The sequence below is a fragment of the Erithacus rubecula genome (assembly GCF_903797595.1).
Source record: "Erithacus rubecula genome assembly, chromosome: 1".
In the NCBI taxonomy this organism is placed as follows: domain Eukaryota; kingdom Metazoa; phylum Chordata; class Aves; order Passeriformes; family Muscicapidae; genus Erithacus; species Erithacus rubecula.
Genome location: NC_136658.1, coordinates 20,515,464 through 20,538,263, shown reverse-complemented (window position 1 = coordinate 20,538,263; position 22,800 = coordinate 20,515,464). Strand labels below are relative to the sequence as shown.

Here is a 22,800-nt window from a genome sequence, read left to right as displayed (position 1 = left end):
GGAAATTCTGGTCCGTTGTGTAAAGGAGAGTAGTCATACTTGCTCAGTCCCTAAAGGGAAGGACCAACTTTGGTAAATTTAGGCCTTTAAGTTTACAAATGAATTCAAGTCTGGATGAAAGGCTAGAACAAGTATCTTTTAAGGCACTAAGATCTAAGCTCAAAGGGAAAAAGGTTGTTTCAGTCAGTAAAGAAGAGCAAAGCTGGCAATTTGCAGACATGCCAGTGAAACCTTACTAAGGCACTCAACATTCTTCCAACACTGTGATCCTTTTTGGGAGAGAAGCTTAGTGCGGACAAAAGGAAGCAACTGTCCCAGCTCTGCTGAGCAGCCAGGCAGAAGCAACAAACATTATACATTCTGAAGCACAACAAAGGGCCTTAGAAAGATGTTGTGCCTCCTCCCACAGAGCTCACAGGGGACAGGATCAGATGACCTCCAGAGGCCCCTTCCAATCTAAATTATTCTGCTGTCTTGTGACTTCACAACTCTGTGAATATTGGAACCTTTCTCTGGTAACTGGTGTGCCAAGCACCAGCATTCTACAGACTGGGCTCCTTGCAGTGCCACTGCACTTAAGAGAGAACTGGTGTCTCATTAAAGACTGGAATGCACTGTTTACATGAAAGATCTGCTGTTTCTACTAGAATATTTCCAATGAACCTCAGCCCATTAGAACTTAGCCTGACCTAAGTTTCCAAATCACAGCAATAAAAATAGATTATGTATGGCTTTCATGGCACTAGATATGTATTCTTCAGAGCTGTAAGTCTAATGGGAAGCTACTTCATCTGTTTTATTGCTATTTGTCTGTTCAATCAAAAGCAGCCATCCCAGCCTAAATAGTGGAAAAACTAGGAGTCGTCCAGTGGGAATCTTAGTTCTTTCAGTACTGACATTAAATGACTATGCTTCTTCCACTGTGGGAACTTCCTCTGTCCTGCAAGAGAAAATAGAAGATTCAGGAAGAAGGAACAATAAATGAAAATCCTATATCTTCCTACATGTTCTGAGCACCATAACAAAAATCATTCATACATATACACATTACAGCTGGAACTAGAATTGTACTTCCTTCCACAACACAGAAGGGAAAATCGTAATCTGCAACATACAACCCCTCAAAATACACCCACCTGGTAAAATTCTGCATATGTGTGATAAGGGACACTTAGCATTTTTCAATTTAAAAGAATCTTCATTTTTTTCAGGCAGAATACGCTGTGTAATTTGAAGACTAGCAATTGGATATGAAGCTTTTCACACTTAGGTTTCTACCTGAAGTCTAATCCCAGTGCAAACTGACAAGCAGAGCTGTGAACAGTAGCTGTTCACTGCTCACATTATGTATGTTCAGTTCTCAGGGAACTGAGAGAGAGGGAGAAGGGAGTCATGCTCTTCCACCTGGCCTGGAGAATGACACATTTTTCATCCATGCCACTCATGACCTTAAAGCCTACTTCATGTAGCTTTAGCCATCTGACCTGGATGTTTTCTCATATGTGCCATCTTAGAAATATCATGCACATTTTAAAAGAAATCAGGAGTAAACCAACACCAGAGATGGTTACAGAGGGATGGATGCTACTGCCTAGTCTAGAAGTGCTTTCTCTCCAGTCAGTACTAGAATAGCTATTTAACACCAATATATACACAGAATCCCAAAAGCCTCTGGATGAGGACAGGAATATAACATGTCACCCTGCAGGGGATTTAGTTTATTTCAGAATCACAGAATCATAGCATGGTTTGGGCTGGAATGGACTTCAAAGATCACCCAGTTCCAATTCTCCTACCGTGGGCAGGGATACCATCTGCTAGACCAGGTTGTTCAGGGCCCCATCCAACCTGGCATTGAACACTTCCAGGGATTTGACTTTTTACTTTGCCCCTGAACACACAACAGGCTACAGAAAATAGCAAACACTCCCTCTGACTCCCTAAACCCCACCTTTTCCCTTAGACGGGAAAGCACAAAGGCATCTGACTCACCGAGCGGGTCCCTGCGCTGCCTTTGTGCTTCTTGTCCTGAGCTGGGATGATTTCTAAGGAGCGATAACTGGGGGGCTTCTCTTCTGGCCACTCCCGGGACCTGCGGTTCCTCCGCCTGCGGTTCGACACCGGCACACGGACTTGCTCTTCTGAGGAGCTCCACGAGCCCCTGCGAGAAGATGGGGGGGGAGTAGCTGTGCCGCCTCTGGCCGGAGTAATTGCTCCTCCCAGCATGGTGCTCATATTCCCGCCTTCCCCCGGGCTCCTGCCTCCCCCCACGATGGTGGCTGGAGCGCTCCTTGGTCTCCTCCGGATAGAAACTGCTGCTGCTCTTGCCCCTCTCAACTTGGCGTGGGGGTGACACATCCCGTCTGGAGTGCTGGGGCCTGCCATTGTAGCCACCCGTCCTCTGCCTCTGAGGATGATCCTCTCGCTGCCTGTCCCAGGGCTCCTGACTGTAGCTAGAATGAGAATCCCCACTGGAAGGCAAGGGCCACCTCCGGTTTTCCCTTCTGTCCTCTGCTGCAGAGTCCCAGGATCTGGGGGTGCGGGCAGCTCTTTGCGGCCGTGAGGAGTTGCTGCTCCCGTGGATGGAGGAGATGTGGTCAGCAAGAGGAGGTGGCACAATGTCAGAGCCCAGTGAGGACAGCAAGCTGGGCTGCACAGCCTGCCGCTGGTGGGAGGGCGGCCGCAGCTGGGACATGTTCAGGTTTTGGATTTCAGACTCCAGATAGTCCAAAACACCATTGTTACGGGAAAGCTGGGCTTGTGGCTGCACCAGTGGAAGACTGTTGTGCAGAGATACATCTAAGGAGAAAAGCACACAAGAACACAGCAAGTCAAGACAAAATACTGAATACAAGGCCCTTCTGCACTCATGATCGTGGCTAAGTTGCTTCTCTTCTCTTGCTCCTCCTCACTGCAAGAGCTGCACAAGTCTCAGGAACCACAACCAGCACATCCAGACCAAATGAGGTATGGTGCAAAGAGTAGTAACTAATGAGCTGTAGCATATCTAACATGTTTTAGGCAGCATAGAGGTAGGAAGTCCAGCATACCTGGAAATATAGTCTGTATATTTAGAGGAACATTTCTTTCCTAAAGCACTGATACCATATTTTATTTACAAATAATCAGAGAACGACCATAGTGTTTCATCTTACATTACATTGAACCAGAAGAAATACTGCAGAAGAAAATGAAAATAAAAAATGATAATTTTTATATGTATGCACACATACATACACATGTATGTACAGATATAAGCAACAAATGGAGAAGGAAATTCTTCCCTGGTTCATTATAGAGTCCTTCATTTTTTTGCTGCATGCAGGCTAGATCTGTTGCACAGAAGGCAGTTTGCCCTGAATCATTTGAAGACTAGACATTTGATAAGAACTCAAACAAATTGCACCTCACTTGTCCTGTCAGTTTTGGCTATAAGGAGTTGACCGTGACCAGTACAGCAGAACAAAGGGACAGTACCCTGCTCTGCCACACAAAGCAAGATAAGCTGGGTATATTTACCCTGCAGTTGCTGGGGTGTAGCATAGATACACCTTAGTTAGTGTTAAACTGTTTCACCCAGCACTGAGCCCAGCAAGACACAGGATAACAGGCTGTTTTTATGCACCTAGATGAGTTTATGGTGTGCTGCAGATGTGGCAGAGCTGCCATTCTAGGATATGCAGTTATGCTAGGAATATCTTTCTTTTCCAGCAGAGAGGCTAAAGCCTCAATGCTGAACTTCCCAAACAAGTTACCTGTTTCTCATCCTGATTTCCCTCTGAAATGATGCCCATGGTCTCACCTTGTTGCAGAAGAGGGTTCAGCTGGTAAGAAGAAAGTTTTGAGTTCCTGTCACCAGCTCCATAGAACACGTTGGGTGATAACCAAGGTGCAAGTGCCTGAGCCCGCTTCATGAACTGGTGCCGTTCCAGTACTGTAAAAGAAAAAGAAAGCTTCCAGCACCTGTCCAGAGGGCACAGCTTGCAGATCATATACCATTTTGCTTCACAGGCTGTAGCCTTTGGATACAGGAAGTTCACAAATTTAAAATCTCTCTCCCTATGACAAAGATAAAAAACAGAGCACAGGAAATTGCAATGCAAAGTTGTACATCTTCAAAAAAGTACCTAAACCAGAAGAAAAGCTTTACTGCCCAACATTCTGATTCCAGTCCCAGCAACTGGGAACAAATAACACTATGATTAAGTACGCAGCACATAACTCAGTTAAGACTTCTACTTCCTCTGCCATTATGAGTAGAGCTGCAGAAATACTATTTCATACATCAAGACATGCAAGTTTTCTATCTTTCAGCTCATCACTGGTCCTTTCCCCTTCTGGCTTTGATTTCCTGCTAAATGGGGCCTTTCCTTGCCACCATGACACGGGTTTTGTCCAGATCATATTTTCCACTCTACAGTCCATCGTTTGCTGTTTCACAAAGATGGCATTTAGAGGTGCACTGTCCAGCTTTTCCCTTTCTAGTTTTTTGACCCTTCTTTTTGTCACTCCATAATTGACCTCAGAATGACTGCTACAATTAAATCCTCTAAGATAGTGTGGTCAAAGTGTTGAACAAACTAAATTTCCTGTTCTCAACAGCAATGTCCAGCGTGCCAAAAGAGCAAACAGCAGAAATTTCTCTCTTTCACAGGATTTCCACCACTGCTAACTCAGACCCCTCTTCATGGGGTCAGACTTCAAATTTACTTTTCTTTTTTCAGCATTTCTATCTCACCTCCTCAACACAGACAAGCTCACTTGCCTTCAAACCATAGCACATTGCTGCTTCTTTTGGGGGAATACCTAAAAACATCTTACAGAAACATTTCTTCTACCACAAACAATCTTAAGCTTACAAGCAAGTAAATTCTGCAAGTCCCTGACCTTACAAAGGCTGGTTTGTCTGTTATTACTGGCTGAAGCTTTTCAGCAACAGCACCTTTAAAAATTTCTCTTTTATGGCTTTCCTGGGGTTTCAGAAGTGACAGACTTTTACTGCAGACTCTTGTCTGGTCAGGCATGAACAAAACATTACAGTTCAAGAAACAGATAGGAACATAATTGCCTTTGAGACTTTTACCCCTCTGATCAATCTGGCTGAAGTTGGCTGATGAAATTAAAAGCTATTGGAGGGAAAGAGACAAGGGAGAGACAGACAAGTTGACTGCATAAGATTTGCTTCTTTAAGAAACCAGGCTACAGCTAAGCTCCAATTAATTCTGTCCCCTGGCTTCACTGCAGTAGGCAGCATTTAGACTGCATGCTCTTTGGGACTGAGCTCTCCACTTTAGGTAGCACTCCAGTTATTAAACATGTTCTTCTTCTGCTGTTTCACTGGATTTATCCAAAGCACCACTTGCAGCAGAAGAGGAACTGACCATGCCTCTCAACACTCCCTTCCTTTTCTCCACAGTTCATGCAGCTTCACTTCATTCTCCATTGCAAACCCCTTCCCCCTCTTAAGTCTGGCTTCAACCAGAGGGAACTACAAATCTGGAAACTTCAGGGATTTTAATCCTAATAATCTGGTATCCTCAAAGCTGTGTGGTCTGAGGTAACAGCTTCCAAGAACTTTACCCCGAGAATGTCCTAGAGCCTGCTGAGTGCACGTCCTGGGGTTTTGACCTTGGTCCTGAGGAGTAAAAGGTCCAGCACCTGTGGGCATACCTGCTTAGAGTTCTCCCTCTAAAGGCAAGAAGGCTGTCACTAGGGCCAAAGTAATCCTCTCCCTGTCATTTTCTGATCTCTCTGTACAGCTGAACAAATTCAGAATTAGCCCTGTTCTTCATTCATTATCACCAGTCCTTCTTCCTTCCCCAGACACTTTGCCTTCCAATTTGAATCCAATATATACCCTGACTCTCCACCTGCAAAAGAGAAGTTTCAGGTCTTTTTAAAGTGAACATTTTTATCTGAGGAAGGTCAGATTCACCCTTATTCCAAAACTCCTACCCTGTTTGCCAGAAAGTTGTGTTGCTCCCTCCACTTACTCTCTGCTGGAAAAATCTGTTCTTCATCTTTGGCAGACTTTAACAGCTGCTGGGTCAATTATAAAAATAAAATATTCTTCAACTTAGTGAGACCCAGGTTCAAGTATATCCTATCTTTCCCTGATTCATTACTAGAAGTCCACAGCAGAAAAGGAACAAATAGGAACAGAAGGAGGTCATATGTATATTTACTCTGATGGGCTTTTCTCAGAGCTTTCCATGGGGAATGTAATTGCTTGCTCCTGGGGCATGTCTAATATTTCTGTACATCAGTCCTGAATAACTCAAACAATGCACTCGCCTTTTATTGCTGGGTTCAGATCCCTGCTCGTTAATAGCATGATTCACAGCACCCAGGACTATCCTGCCTCACTGGCACCTGTAACTGTTCAGCAGATCCACGCTGTCCTCTAGTGGCCAACGACGGGGAAGGAAACATCCACATTCACCCTGCAACCGTACCCAGATGAGGATTTCTGCCTTCTCTTCAGCTGTATGGAATGGTATTCCTCAGCACTGGTTTTAAGATGTCCCCTGAATCTATCTTCTTGTGTTTTTTAAGGCTTCCAGTTCATTTCTTGGAGAGTCAAAAAAGTAAGTCAGAGGCAGGATGAAGTAAAGAGGTGTATTATTAGTGGAGAGGAGCAGGTACATGGATCTTTTGTGAAGGGGATACAGAGGGCAGGCAGCTTCAATGGAAATTACAGACATGGAATCCAGCATCCAGTCAAGGAGGCTGGGCTTGTCTGTACCTTCTCTCATGAACATGGAGAGGTTTAGAAAACCCTGCAAGAATCCCTCCTCTTTAAGAGGAGAAATAATGGCAGCAGTCTGGAGTGAGCTATAATCTGCAACACAGAAAAACAGAAAGGAGCTTATACAAACTCCGAATCTCTTTTTCTGCTGAGAACTAGGAATTCTAGAGGTGTGAGACTCTCATCTCCATCACCTCTCTCTCTCTTCACAGAAACTGATTTTTCTGCCAGATTGCCATGGCCTTCTTGGCACTACACATTTTACATGACAACATGTAAGACCTCCAATGATTAGTTTTGGTTTTAGCAATAAAAGAGATATTCTGCAAGGGCTAAGCCAATTAAGCTTAAATCTAAAACTCTCACAGGTGTACTAAATAGCTGTTTTGAAGGTAAAGGTAAACCTCAAACAGAGATCCTTGTTCATAAATCCACTCCTTGTAGCATCTAGGGAAGAACCTGATGATTTTGATGGCAAATAAACTTATTTGTTGTATTTTATTACTGTTAGACTGTGTAAGCTTCAGGGGGATTAGTCTACTTGTTGCTAACTAATTTTCAGTTACAGGAATGCAGAAGTTATATGAAATTAACAGCCAAAATTCAAACAGTAGCCTTATTAAAAGAACAGGGTCTGGCTGCAGAAACTTTATTACTGATAAAAGCAAACACAATAAAGTTTCTTTTGACCCTCAAAACTTCAGAATGCCAAGGCTGACCAGCAAGAGAGACTTTCTCCACTTTCTTCTCACTTCCTTCCCCAAAGAAAACTAAATAATACTTTTTTCTAGTAGAAGGAACAGCACTGAAGAAAACATGCTGATAAAAAATTTCCAATTTTTATGTAATTCTTATCAGAGCAACATATTTTAAAGTAAGGCTAGTTTGGAGACTAGTACCAAGGCATTTACTTGCCTTTCTCACATGCACAGGCATATGAACCACAAGACAGGAAAGAAAAGTCCTGAGCTAACCAGACAAGGGAACTGATTGTACCCTGGATGGTGTGAGAGAAGCTGGTAACGTGGTGTGAGTGAGGAGAAACTTCTGATAGCTGGACACAGAGAAGCAAGGTAGATTCCACATACATGAGATTCCCTCCTCTAATTTCAGATTAGCTGGTCTTGGAGGTCACACCAGCCATAGAAACGTCTCTTTGTTTACAATGGATACTATGCAAAAGGCAGAAAGTGTAGCTCAGCAAGCTCCCAGACAAGCTTTTGTCTTGACAGAAGCCATAAATGGATGCACCTCCGCTTGAGCCTCACCTTTCTGATTACAGCAGCACCGTGTTGGACAGCAGCCACACTGGATGTGGCAGCAGCAATACTGGGGGCAGCACTGGCACCAGCAGATCCCGATCAGCAGGAGGAGGAGGAGGCCACCGAGAATGATGAGGAGTACTGTAAGCCAGTCTGTGGGGAAAAAAGGAGAGAAAAAAATGATTGATCCTGATGTATCTGGCCATGGTAGCTTACTGAGACCTCTCCACTGCTGGAGGTGTCTTGATGTGGAGGAGAACAGGAGGCAGTATCTTGGCAATAGAGCACTTACGGAGAACAATCAGCTTAACTTCCTTGTCCGCATCACCTGAGGTGTCTCCTGGTGCTTCCACAGTGCAGTAGTACATGCCATGGTCCCACCACATGACCTCACTGATCACAAGATCTGCTCCTGTGGGAGAGAGACTGAAAGGTCAGTGGGCTATTTGTGACTGACAGACATACTTTCAGGCTCCACCTGAAACACAGCCCTCTGCCTACGGGAGACACAGAGTAATGCATCTCCCCTCTTCCCAAGCATAGCCATCACCTTCAAATAATCTCATTTGAGTCCACTGAGAGTTTCTACAAACAGCATTCACTACCAGTTCACATTTACTGTGTTGCTGGGAACCAACCCAACTGGTTTTGGAATACAGACCACTGTCCCTCTTAGGTCAGCAATCCCAATGGCTCTTCTGGCAGGAACAATATCTATCTCTGTGGACAGCAGGGAGAACATAACACATCTGGACAATTATGCAGTACTTGGAAGAATGAAGTGTATTATAGCCTCTGAGCTCCTCAGCTGTTGTGCCCTTCAGCAAAATGCACTGGCATCCTCAGCTCAGCCTTAGGTTGAAGTGCCTCCAACATCCTCAGGCCGGCTGGGGACAGGGCCCTTCACTGCTCTTATTCCATTACCGTGTGCAGTATATAAACTACAGATGACATTAGCCATGTTATGCTTCTCCTCACTTAGCAGACCCAGATATTGGAAGTTCCTGAGTTCACTGCCTGCCTGGGAGGTCACTCACGGTTCTGAATGGTGATCTTTCGCTGCTGGTAGTCGATGCCCAGCACAGGGTCCTTCTGCCCAAATTTCTGGATTACAATGCGCACCTTCCGCTGGCTGTCATTGCAGTCGTCAGAGGGGTCCTGGCCAAGGGCTAAACCAGCCTGGTATGCTACAAACATACATCATCAGAGGTGTCAAAAGTTATTTCAAAAGACCAGTTTCTATCCTCTTGTGAGCAGGAGAGAAATTCTTGAGTATATTGTGTGCAATGGCTTTGGTTTAGCAGTACAAACCACGGCTTCAAACCAGGAAGATGCTCTGGAGTACTCAAAACCAAACAGAAGTAGAGGCACAGGAATGGCAGAGATTTTGAGAATGTGGGAGCTGCAGAGGAGATACCTCCTGTACTCAAAACTGAAAGAACAACAGTAAAAAGAAGGTAACGGTGGTAGGCTGGAAGGCAGCTCCCAGTATGAAGCTGAAAAGAGAAAAGTCATAAAATAGAACACCCAGGAGTACTAGAACTAAAACAAAAGTGTGTTTATCTACAAAAAAAAAAAAAAAAAAAAAGTCTCCAGACATACATGAACTGCTCTATGAATTGTCTCCCTTTCCCTCCTGTATCCAATTACATGTTGTGGAGCTCATAAAGACAGAAAATAATCCATTATCTGATTCCAGACAAGGATTAAATGTAAAGACACACAGGAGAATTAATGGAGGACTGGAGGCAATTTCTGTACAATACTCTTCTGACAGAGTCCTATCATAAACCCACATTGAATTTCCAAGTATTTAGGAGCTGAGATTTGGGGAAACAGCTGATTCAGTCAGCATTTTCTGCAAAGAGCTAGCAGTGAAGAGAGATGAGGACAAAGCTTGTTGAAGGCTCTTTCACTGCTATACCTAAAATGGAGCATGAAGTTCCTCTTGGGGACTATTAGCTTGAACCTGGGCTAAAAGCTCTCACATTCTGCTGGGATCAGCTGAGCCAGGGACCCACCTGCTTGGGGACTAGGCTGTAGAGCACTTGGTAACATGCCTACCCAACCCATCCAGACTGCATAAAGGAGAGTTTGGGCACCAAGTACCCACAGTAAGTGGTAAGTGTACAGTTATGCTATGGCTGGCTACCTAAACATTCTGCAGGGTTTACAAACAATAGAACAGTTCAGTTAGCAGGGACATACAAAGGCTATCTAGTCCAACTGTCTGATCATTTCAGGAGTGACTAAAATGTAAAGTAGCAAACTACTGATATAGTATTGAGCCATTCCCACACATCCCATCACTGGATACCAGGAAGAGGAGATCAGTACCTCCCTCTTCACTTCCCCTTCTTAAGAAGCTGTAGAGAGCAATGAGGTCCCCCCTCAGCCTTCTTTTTCCTGAACTAGACAAGCCTGAAGTTCTTAGCTGCTCCTCACGGGATGTATCTCCCAGGGCTTTTACCAGCTTTGTTGCCCTCCTCTGGATGCATTCAAGTACCTTAATATCCTTAAATCTGGCAACACAGCACCACATACAATACTCCAGGTGAGTCCACACCAACACTAAACATTAAGGGATCATCATCTTTTTGGATCAAGTGGTTATCCTAAAATGCAGTTTGTGTACCATATTAAACATCCCTCAATTAAGGCACTGACTGTTTGCAAATTAAGTGCTCCCACCACTACCAAATGCTATTACTTAGAAGTAATCACACCCTTCAAAACGCATGTCTTTCTTCTATTTCCTAAAATCAATAACATCTGGTCACAGATATCCAGCTCCAACCACAGGTCCCCCATGGAATCCTAAAGCCCACTTGTTGCACAGCCCTTGCTTTCAAACACGCTAAAAGCATAAGATGGGGCTGCCAAGATTGCCTTGTGTCAACCACAGCTGAACTGCCCTGCATTCTGAGTCGATGACAAGGAGGACCAAGGAGCTGCTTTGGATGGGATTTCAACGATCTCATAAGGCCTTGACATTTCAAAGGAATTCACAGACATGACCTGCATTTCCTTGGAGTGCACAGAAATGCTACCACCTGGTTTTTGCATAGGAAGTGATGAAAACCCTGTACTACCCCAGTGAGTCTACCTTCCCCTTTCTTCCCACTTGAAGGGGGATTACTTGGAAGACGAGCCTGACACTTACAGGCTGAGTAGTAGTCAAAGATGGGGTCCTTGCAGAAGGATTTGAAGCGCCAGGTCACCACCACATCTTGCAGCTGTGCCGAGGTGCTGTAGTCACACTTGAGGATGACAGTGGCGAATAAGGTGGTGTAACGCTCGACATCCTGCACTGTCACCAGGAGCGAGAGGCAACCTGCAAACAGGAACACAGGAGAACATCAGCCCACAGACTCCTCAGGCTTCCCATCACACCATCTGCACCAGACCAACGACCCAAGTACATTTCCTTTGACCCCATCCAGGACTTGCACCTATAGACCTTCCAGCCCCTCCGGTGAAGTCATCCAGGGTTACAAACCCTGGTCAGAACATGAGCCCTATCTTTCCCTGACAGAGGAAAGCTTTATTGGCCCACCTTATGGACTGAATTTTTTTCTCCAAAGCATAAGCAGCCATTATGCAGCATATCACTCTGTGTTCTCCTTCTACATGGGGAAAACTGTCCCAGAAGCACATGGGACAGGACTCCCTTGGCTTTTAATCCTAATCAGAAAAGTTCTGCAGCACCTTATGTTTGTATAAACACCAAATGAATTTTATCAAGGTCTTGTTCAGACACCCATCATAATGTTATCTAGTGGTGACCAGGACTGAGACAATACAACTTCCAGGCTGTAGCACTGCAGTTAATTGTTTATCACCACTTCAGAACAGCACACATCAATTACTCCCTTTTTTTCCTTTTAAATTAAGCTATCATTTTGTATTTGTTATGTACTCATCCTAACAACTTCCACACCACTTCCCATCCAAGTAGCTGCACACACTCAGGGAGGTTTTACAAAGTTTCTCACAAGTTACGCTGTAGTTCAGCTATACTCCAGAAACATCTCTATCTTATTTAAACTTTGATAGTACAGTAAGTTGTGCTTGTCATTAACAATAGCAAAGTTATCACCAGTTGCCTTTGATAAGGGAATACAAACAGTGCAGGGCAAGTGTGGGATGCCCTGTTTGGAATACATGCCAGAGAACCAGGCAGGGATTGCAGTTCTGTACTAGTTGCTTCTTAACTGCGGAGCAGGACAGCAGGAAAAGCAGGAAAGAAAGTGGGATGCTTGAAGGTACCAACTGTACAGGTCTCTGTGAACCAACACTCTATTTTTATCAGATATTCTAAGATTTTCCCTCTAGTCTATGTTTTCAGGATGAGAGCAAGAGAACAAGTTGCTACTACTATGTAGTAACATCTGGACCACAACTGCAAACATCATTCTTTGTCAAGCATCATTCAGCATCCTCTAAGGCTTCCACCTCCACATTACAATCCAAACAAATATGAGCTCACACAGTTTCCACACTGTAGAAAAGATGCTGCAGAGGTGCATGCTGCCTCAACACATGATACTGCAGTAGAGCATTGTCAATGCAGTACTTATAAGTACTTGCAGTACTTACAGTTTCTGGTTTGAAATTGGACTCCTTGTCAGCCGACTGAAAGCACAAATGGAGCAAACTCATTCACCTTAAGAATACCATAGGAATGCAGAGAGGGACAGGGAAACCCCTGAACCCAAGGCTTTTATGAAAAATAAGATGTATGCACATGCACTTAAACACAGAAAAAACAGCAGCTGTGCAAAGCTCTAGATAAAACAAGTTTTTACAATGCTGTAGCACAGTCATGTCCACACTGCTGACAGGTAGATACAGTTGCTCTTATTTAAAACACTGTAGTTCAACACATCTTGCTTCAGCTTTCACTGTGAAATAGCTGACTCTGGGGTCTTGATGCAGAAAACCACAAGAAACCAATTCAAACTCTCAAGATTGGCAAAACCTTGATCTCTGTGTCAATTAAATGAAACCCCATATGTATTCTGACTTGTCAAGGCTCATGGGAACAGAATGTTTTCCGTGGATTACCTACAACAGCATCTCTCTGGCAAGAATAAAACATTCAAAATCACTGTGTGCTTTTTACTAACAAAACCCACATCTCTTCATGGCAGGGATGCTTTCTCATTACCTCTGTTTTGCAAAACGGCCAAAGTTGAAGGGCAAGTTCCTTCTTTTCTAAGGAGATGGAAAACCTACTGCTCCTCCCCAGTGAACAGTCAGATGTTACTACACATCCAATGTTTCTCATTAACCTCCTTCAAGAAAACTCATGAAGTAAAGGCTGTTTCCTAAACGTGGACTGCATTACTCCACTGCAGGACAGTATCTTTCTTATCCTGGTTGGAAATGACAAATATTGACTCCATCAGCCTAGTAAGTTTTGGCTACATCTATGACTCTGCAGTGAAAATACAAACCTCTGGAGCCGTGTAGTCAAGTTTTGGCTAGAGCATCTCCCAGGAATACAGCTGTCAAGCAAGACAATAAACAAGCATACCCTCCACACTTTATTGCTTCCTTCACTGGTTCTCGGTGAAAAACCAAACTTGAGTATTTTAAAGCCAGATCATCAGCCAAGACCAAGGCATCCAAGAAGCAAAATGATCACTTTATTTCCAAGAAGAGGTTAGAAGCTGTCAGGCAACCCGCAAAACTTGGCAGTGGAAGCTGCTGGCTGAAGGCCGCCCGTGAGTAGGGAGGCGAGCTCCTGCTCCCCACACCAGCAGGTGCCCAGCAGGTGCAGCAGCACTGCAGCTACCCCAGAAATTCCCGAGAGGTTGAAGCTGCTGAGCCAGCAGCAAAAGCTCGAGTGGGCGCTTGCGAGAGGCCAAAGGAGATTCCCCCGTGTCCGTGCCCAGCGCTCAGGTCCCAGCCCAGCCGGCCGCACGCGACCGATACTGGAGGCTGCCAGGAAGCAGGAGGCCACTTCCTCCTGGGAGAGAGGTCAGCCGCACCTTTGGGGAGCGAAACTCGTCTCCGCACGGCTCCGTACCGAGCTGGGGAAAGTCCCGAGGGCAGGAAAGGGCCCCGAGGGGAGCAGCGCCCGCGCGGACCGGGCCGCCCCTTCCCCTCACCGCTCCCTCGACCCCGCGCCACCTTAACCCAGGGCGAAACCCGAGGGCGCCTCCCGAGTCCCGGCCCCGGCGCCGCGGGGGTGTCCCGGGGCAGGGCGGGCCGGGGTTCCGGAGGACGCCGTGAGCCCCGAGCCGCACTCACCGGCCGGCAGCCAGGCCAGCAGCAGCGCCCACCGGCAGCGCCCGCGCGGGGCCATGGCGCGCTCGCGTCCTCCTCCCCCTCCTCCTCCTCCTCCTCCGCCCGGGGACGTCGCGCCCACTGTCCCTCCCCTTCCGTGGCACCTGTCCTGGGCAGGGCGCTGCCGCCGGCTGCAGTGCCCTCCCTCTCTACCTGCACCCTCCGCCGGAACCCCAGACAGAATACCAGCCGGCAGCTTCAAAAACTGCTTTTAAGATACATATGTAAAATGAAAAATATATATTCCAAAACATGTATTTATTGTATCAGTATAGAAGGTTTATATATATATATGTAATATATCCTGAGCACATAGGTGTATGGGAAGTTACCGATCTGCGCCGCCCGGGGCAGCGCGCCTCAAGCGAGGGGCACACGTGAGCGCCTTTAAAGGCTGCGGGCGGGAAGAACGTCTGAGAATTCACGGGATCACAGGATCGGATCGGTTGGAAAAGACCTCCGAGATCATCCAGTCCAGCCTGTGACCGAGCACCGCCATATCAACTAGACCAGGGCACGGACTGCCTCGTCCAGTCCTTCCTTAAACACCTGCGGCGACGGTGACCCCATCACCTCCCTGAACAGCCCGTTCCAATATCTAATCATCCCTCTCTGAAGAAATTCTTCCTAATGTCCAACCTAAACCTCCTCTGGCGCAGCTGAAGACCGTCTGCGCTAAACCTGTCGCTAATTTAATTTTCCCGCTGAGTTCTGAAAGGACCGCAACCGTGGCCAAAGCAGAGGTTACTTTAAAGAAAAAACCCAAAGAAAAAAACCCACTTAAAAAAAAAAAAAAAAAAGTTAAACAACCATCAGTCCCTGTGAATCGCCCGGTAGCGCCGCTCCCGGGCACTGCGCCGCCGGCGCGGTTGCCTGGAGACGGGAGCGAGGCGGCGGCGCGGGCTCGGGTACCGGGGCTGCGGGGAGCCGCTCGGGGCCCAGGTACCGGGGCTGCGGGGAGGCCGCTGCCGCTCCGGCCACAGGTACCGGGGCTGCGGGGAGCCGCTCCGGGCACAGGTACCGGGGCTGTGGGGAGCCGCTCCGGGCCCAGGTACCGGGGCTGTGGGGAGCCGCTCCGGGCCCAGGTACCGGGGCTGCGGGGAGGCCGCTGCCGCTCCGGCCACAGGTACCGGGGCTGCGGGGAGCCGCTCCGGCCACAGGTACCGGGGCTGCGGGGAGCCGCTCCGGGCACAGGTACCGGGGCTGCGGGGAGGCCGCTGCCGCTCCGGGCACAGGTACCGGGGCTGCGGGGAGCCGCTCCCGCTCCGGGCACAGGTACCGGGGCTGCGGGGAGCCGCTCCGGGCACAGGTACCGGGGCTGCGGGGAGCCGCTGCCGCTCCGGGCACAGGTACCGGGGCTGCGGGGAGCCGCTCCGGGCACAGGTACCGGGGCCGCGGGGAGGCCGCGGCCGCTCCGGGCACAGCCGCCCCCGGCGGGCCCGCGGGTGCCGTGGGTTGTTCCCGGTAGCTCCGCTCCCCCGGGGCCCCTCTGTGCCCGCAGCCTCCCCGGGGCCCCGCTGGGGCTCCCTCCCCTGCCCGCCCTGCGGAGCGCCAGGTGTCCCTTGCCTGCCCTCTGCTATCGCCGCTAAACAGGAACGAATGTCCTGCCGCAGGACCGTCCCGTACTACATCTGAAATGTGGGACTTGATGGGTTTTCTTCACCGTGCGTGACGCAGTCAATTTTATTGTCTGTTGCATTTGTCGTACTCCTCTCATACTCATTTTTATGGTTTTTTCTTTGTGCTGTAAGTTAATAAGTAACTGGTGATGTCACCTGCTTTTATTTTGCTTAGCAAAAACCTGGTAACCTTTATTCACAGAGCAGGCTTTAAAAGACTTGAAACTTTTGCTTGCATGTGGCACAGCTAGGATATGTGGATCATACAGAGGGCTACTTTAGGTGTAAGACTGTAAATTAGATTTAGATTTATTTCTCCTAATGAAATAGGAAAATAGTTAGCATGTGTGCAACATAGTAACAGCGAGGACAACAATAGCAAGGCTCAAGTCCTTGTCTTTTCTCTCTCTGATGAGGGAGAAGAGAGACGATGGAAGTATGATAAAGATAATGTGTCTAGGTCCTGCTTTGTAGCTTTATCCTTGCTGTCTTGGTCTCTGACTTAGTAAATAATTTATATACTTAACTGCTGTGAGAATTGATGTCTTTTGTTATTCTCCTTGCTCTCAAGTTTTCTAGCTGTTGTAAGAACAGCCATATTCTCTAGTACTTTTTCTTTTTCCTTGGGACCGTGGGTTGATTGCCTAAACTGACTTTTATTACTAATTTTCTAGTGCTCATGGATAATGATATACAGACAGCACTGGTTTCTAAGCCTAATTTACACTTGGATTTTTTTTCTGTATATAAATGCTGTAAGACTTCATTTTTTTTTTTTTTAAATGAAAGTAAGTTTTACAGGATTCTTCTGTTTGCCCATTTTGCACTCATCAGTGTCCCAGTAAATTGCTGATGTACTCTGATATGGTCTGAAGGCAAAAAGGAGTACTGAGAGAGATGTTCGATGGTCTGCTGTTTTTCAAAAATAAATGAAAGATTCAGAAAAACGTGCTGAGGAGAGACTGTGCTTGAAAGTGAGTTCAAGAAACCAAACTTGGCAGATGAGAAGAAACCTGACATATCCAAAGCAGAGCTAGACTTGAAGAAGATGCCTCACCCTGGAAGAGATGGTCATTATGGAGCTCCTCATGGCAGACACCCCTCATGATACCCAAATGCTGCAGCTGTGTTTTAGAGCAGTGCTACCCCCAGGTCAGAAAGAGCAGAGAGTGCAGCCTGGAAGGCTCACAGTGCAGTGCTAAGAGGAGTCAGGACTGGAAGTTCTGGGACAAGCTGAGTTCCTTCATGTGGAATGTAAACAACTAAAGGAATAACACAATCTCTCCTTTTTTTTTTTTTTTTTTTTTTTTTTTTTCCCACAAAGCCCACCAGTGGGTGAAGTTTTTTAAAACAAACTTTACAAAACTTTACAAAAAAATTATGCATTTTGAAATGAACACAAAAAAAAATCTTGCAGAAGTGGCACAATGTAGAGATAATTTTTTTTTTCATCTCTTGCTTGTTGCTGGTATTTATAGCACTGCACTTTTATTCTGCAGTAATAGTTCCCTATTTCTACATAAACTGATTTAGTGTTCAGAATGAGCTCTCTTCTGTGGATATAAAATCTGATAGGTGATGTCATTTAAGCACACTTAACAGTTAAATGGTGGGGCAGAGACAGCTTAAAATAATTGTTAGATGTTCTGTTTTCTAAAGTAAAACTGTAGGCAGCATTTTGATAATTATTTAATTTAGTGTACTTTATGCAGTTGAAGTGTATTAACAGGGTTCATGAAGGCAAGAACTGCATTTATGAGGCTTACACATTTAAGCATTTTTTTTTCTGGAAAGAAGAAAAGTGTAGAATGACAAAATAGAAAGAAAGTGGTGTCATCTCACTGAATTTGTTTATGTTTTAGGAAATAAACACCCATTTGATTTAATTATGCTGCATTTTGAATAAATGAGACAATTGTCTGTGATAAGAAATCACTTAATGTCCACATTGACTGGGAATTTTTGAGAAGCTTCCAAATATAAAGATTCTGCGTGGAAGCAAAATTGACAAAAAAAAATTAGTTTTGAAATAACTGAAGTAATATACCTGAATGAACAGATTTCTCCAGTCTGTGGCTTTTGAGAACATAGCTAAGAAAAAGGCAGTTTGAAAGAAAAAGGATCTTTGCTTGTAGCATATGGATTCTCAGCTTGTAGCACTGTCCACTGAAACAAGGATAACCTGAATTCAGTCCTGACTTGGAATGAGTTCCTGAGTTGTTGGAAATGATGAAACTGATGTGGATCTGGTACAGTATTTCAAGTCAGTGTCTTGATTTACTAGGACCAGGAGGTCCTGGTCAGGGATTGGCAAAAAAGTTATGATTGCTGACTTGTGTTTTTTTTCTCACTAGACTTGTCACACCAGTTTTACTTGTCACTATCTCAGTTTTTGGTATCAAAAGGCTTAAATCTTTATGATTTAGGATATCTGTTGCAAAAAAAACTGCCAGCTCCACTCTGGAAAATGAAATCATCATGCAGAGAGATGCATGCCTTTGTCATGGTGAGCCTGCACAAGAGTTTTCTGGATCAGCCAACTCATGAAACCCAGAATCTGCAGCCAGAATAGACACATTACCACCTTGAGCTTCTTTTGAGTCCTTAAAATCAAAATTTGCTTTGACACAGTGCTTGAATGCCTCCACAAAAATGTGCACAGTGGACATTGCAGTATCTTTCTTTAACTAGAACCCAGATTTCAGTGCAAGTGGAAATGTTCATATCCTCTTTCAGCCTAAAGCATTTTCCAGATAGGAATTAATTTATAATGGAAACTATGATAGTTTTAATTTTTAGAAGATAAATGATTGCTAATTAGTTATAATAATTTGAAATCTTATAGCTCTTTTCTCTGTGGATATCAAAACACTTCGCTAAGATGGGTAAGTATTATTATCTAATTTTTCACAGGAGATAACTGAGACAGCCAGAGGTGAAATGGCTGATACAAATTGTACACGTCATTACTGGGTTTGGAATTAGAATTCAGGTCTCTGAACACTCCACTATCTATTTATGCAAATAGTCTATAACTATTTCTTCAACTTCAGTGCTATCAGCTGTGTTACCCCATTAAAAACTCATGAATTTCATTTAAATATATTGGGATATATTGCAATTGTTTTCTTTTAATTTGTTTTCTAAATGTAAAACTTTCTGCTCGTCTATTTTCAAGTTTTTCTCAGCACTCCTAAGGAATAAAAGCTCATTTGTAATTCTTATGTGAAATTTTGCAGAAAAATCAGATTCTGGCAGATACTCAGGACTTTCAGATGAAGATTGGCTATATAACAACAGGAATGAAATATCTAAAATATTTCTTTGTCCTCCTTGTCCTGCTCATGAGTGGCATTATGTTAGGGCATTTTGTCTTTCTTGAAATATCAGAAAAGTCTGAAATTCCTAAAAATGTTATTTTCATATGGATTCTGACCCAAAGCTGGAAACAGGAAATGCATTTTTAGGGACTTCTTAGTGGTATCAAAATCATGAGTACAAATGAAGAGAGACTTTCTTGCATCCTGCCCATATTTCTTATTTTGAGTGTTCATATTTTTTTATATACAACTTCTGAAATTTCTGATTTCAGATAGTTTTCTTAATATTGTAATATTGATACAAAGTTGCTTCAATGTGCATTTTAAGGAGTTTCATTTGGAAGTGGAGAACACATATGAAATCAAAAGGCAGAAAAAATTTAGAATAAGAGCAATGCCTGTGCTTTTTTCCTTCTTTTTGAGACTTTAAAAAAAATGGTCAGTGTGTTAGGTTTTTATATGACGAATATAGACCTTTCCCACTTCAGAGGACAATAGTAACTAGTGAAAATTGCAGCACCCTGAGAAAGATCATCTGTGTAAGGGAGGGGTGTTATTAAGCTGTTCCCTTTTCTTTTAAATTGTGTCAACTTTTAAAATTTGTTGTCCATTATAAAATGTTTTGAAGAAAGTCCTTTTTTCTTAATCACCTCTCTTGCTTTTCCACTCAAGTTATTAGGTGATCTCAGAATGTCCATCTCCAGCTATATTTATGAAGTTCACCACAAAGGTGAAGGAATAGCCTTGTTGTCTCAAAAACAGATCTCATCCCAGTATATTAAGGAGAAGCTAAACATGTTTAAATCATGTGCTTACACAGTAAATACATTATGCAGTATTTAGATTAAAGTCTTGCTGTAGTGATTTATTCAGAGCCTGAAGTCCTAAAACCTGAGCCAATTAATTCACTCTACGAAGTAGGACATATCTTTGGGTTATCCATATTTGTGTACAGGCAGAAGACAAATAGCATCTTTGAGAATCCCAAATCATTTGAGAAGAAATGAAAATGGTCTAAATGGCAAATAAAGGCAACAATACTAAAGGTTTGTCTTTACCACTCCCAGAGAGAGCGAGGACATCCATCTTTTCCAATGGAAGAAGAGCCAGCAGAAGATGCACAGGAAGATCTCATTGGTGAGTATTTCCCTGTAACATCGTGATTTCAGTACTGAACCTACAGTAACTTCTACAGTGGCTTCTTCCATCACTCACCCCTTTCTTACTTCCAGTTCCTGCTCTTGGTGTTGCCAAATTTTGTTATGTGTAAGTAAAACTTTATAAAAGAAAGACCTTATAAAAATATGTTTTAGACCTTATTACTTCAGCTAAGCCAACAGCTATCTGATAATTTCCCATGAGAATAGAATCTCATGACAGTGTAAAGCTGCTTATTCTCATAAGGAGTTTAAAAACTGACATTTAACAGCACTTGTGAAAACCGTCCTAGATCATTAGAAGAAGAATGCAGACATCTCTAAAGAAAGAAACCATGGCAAGCACGTGGCCACCACTAACAAACTAACTAGTCAAACGAGGTAACAACTAGTACCAACCAATTACAGTTAAGCCTGATACTTTAAAAAACCCTATAAATTCAAGCTGTGGTTAATAAAGACACCTTTTCTCACTACTTAAAAAAGTATGTATCTTGTCTATCTCTAATGCAAATCATAGTGACAAACTTTTTTTTACTCTGGTCGTAGTAAGTTCTGGGCTAAGCACTGTGCCTGCTGTTCCTGCTGTGCCTCAGCTCTCAAAGTCCCTCCCCTGAAAATTTTTGCTGCTTGGACATATCTCTGTAGCTAATACTGAAATCAGGTTTTTAACTCCACCGGACTCTTTCACTCAGAGGCCATTATTTTTCTTTTTAATATATTTTTCATCTTGAAATGCCTGTCCAGTGTCTATTTCAGGTGTCCTGCATGTCATCTAACACACTAGATCTGGGTAGCATAATTAACACATCCACTTTGGAAGGATTTTTCTATGCATTGCTGCATTACTTTTGTCATTTGTTTCATCTTCCTATTACATCTTTTTCTGTTATATGATGTTTGTTTCTTTCCTTCCACTAAGTTTTAAATTACTATTTTTTTGATGTAAACTTCTCCTCTACACGTAATGCTAGATGGCAGGAAGTCTGTTGTTGGACAGGGGAAATTCTTTTACTACTGCAGACCTATATATTTATTTAATATGGCATGTATGAGCAAATTAGCCAAAGGAATTCATATCTAAGAGGGTGATCCCAATTATAGTTTACAAAAGAAAATAAAATTAATGTTTCAAAGGAATTACCAGCTGCAGAGGAATAGGAAGAAGAAGGGGAGCAAGTGGAGTCAGACATTGAGAGCACTGCTGAGAACTGGTGTCCACTGAGGAGATGTTGGCACAAACTTAAAACCCCTAGTACTTTCTAATTTTCATTAGTTTTACTGTTATTATTAGAAACAGCATTACAAAGTCAGACTGTAATCAGTTTCAGTGATTGAGTATTTGTGCTCCCTTTCAGTTGGCTTAATTTAGCTCTTTGCTTGGCTGGTCTCTGACCCCTTTGCTTGTTTCTCATGGCATGCCTAGGAGAAAGAAGAGTCAGAACAGCATGAAATGCTTATAAAATAGATTTAACCTGAGATAAACCACTGGAAACTACTTTTAATGAGTGCTTATGACTAGTTGGAAGTCAAGGTGACAGTATTGTGCATTGCAATCCAGTGAGGAACTACACTGGGTCACACATTAGCAGTTTGCTTTCTTGAGGACAATGGTGTCTTCTGGTGGTCCATTATATGTGGTTTTAATAATTGTTTTGTGTAACAATGTACATTCAATAGCTACTGAAAAGACATACTTTAAAATTTGTTTGGTTTTTAAAGTGGAGACCTAAATATCAAGCAAACCTCAACTGAACTACTTTGGTAAGTTTGTCTTAAAGTTTAAAAATCAGTATTTTTAAAATGGTTTCAAAATTTTTCCTGTTTAAATTGTTCAGTTTTGAATATTTACAGTGAAGGTTTTAAAAGCCTGTGGGAGTATTTGTTGCAGACTGTTCCAGGACAAGTAGTTACTAAGACATGGGACCCTTGTTTTGAGCAATGAAGTATTGATTGGTCTGTCAAAGGGGGCAAGGAATTGTGACTCCTTCCCTTTTATGGTTAGGTGCACATATCAGCAACTAACCCAAAACATATGGTGAATATAAATTTCTGTTATGTTCCCACTTCTGAGGTGCAGAAGGCAATTTGGATGAGCAAGATAATAGTGAAGTAACCTCAGAATCACAAAAAAGGCCTGAGGAGGTAAAAAAGAAAATCCCGGAAACCTTCTTCTATACCCATGAAGATGTATATTCAGGACCATATGCCACTGATGACTTTGAGATACCCACTGACCTTCTTATTTTTAAGTATCCTTCCTGTTGAGCTAGTGCAAATTCAAAGCTGATGAAATTTAATATATGCTCTCAAAATTGTATTGGTCAAATTTGAAGTAGCCTGTGTTGCATTGGTGGGATTGGTTGAGACACAGGTAGAAATCCTGGCCAGTTATGGTTC

General features: G+C 43.9%; 2 protein-coding genes across 5 annotated transcripts in view; one reads left to right on the top strand and one right to left on the bottom strand.

The window, feature by feature from the left end:
• Positions 1–772: 772 nt before the first annotated feature.
• On the bottom strand, positions 773–14,475 carry ILDR1 (immunoglobulin like domain containing receptor 1). The gene is given in 9 exon segments (XM_079322248.1): positions 773–940; positions 1,993–2,178; positions 2,180–2,799; positions 3,803–3,934; positions 8,017–8,163; positions 8,303–8,422; positions 9,048–9,197; positions 11,174–11,344; positions 14,269–14,475. Coding segments are annotated over 9 exon segments (1,623 nt in total). The 5' UTR covers positions 14,324–14,475; the 3' UTR covers positions 773–898.
• A 1,202-nt stretch (positions 14,476–15,677) lies between these two features.
• CFAP44 (cilia and flagella associated protein 44) overlaps positions 15,678–22,800 on the top strand; it is a 41,617-nt gene continuing 34,494 nt past the window's right edge. The window contains exons 1-3 of one of the 4 annotated variants that reach the window (XM_079321751.1): positions 15,678–15,687; positions 20,315–20,380; positions 22,475–22,652. In XM_079321751.1, coding sequence (XP_079177877.1) covers positions 20,338–20,380; positions 22,475–22,652 — 221 coding nt within the window. In that variant the 5' untranslated portion in view covers positions 15,678–15,687; positions 20,315–20,337. Of the gene's footprint in view, positions 15,688–19,861; positions 20,381–22,474; positions 22,653–22,800 lie in introns of those variants that run through there. The other 3 variants (XM_079321752.1, XM_079321753.1, XM_079321750.1) reach the window with 3 other exon arrangements.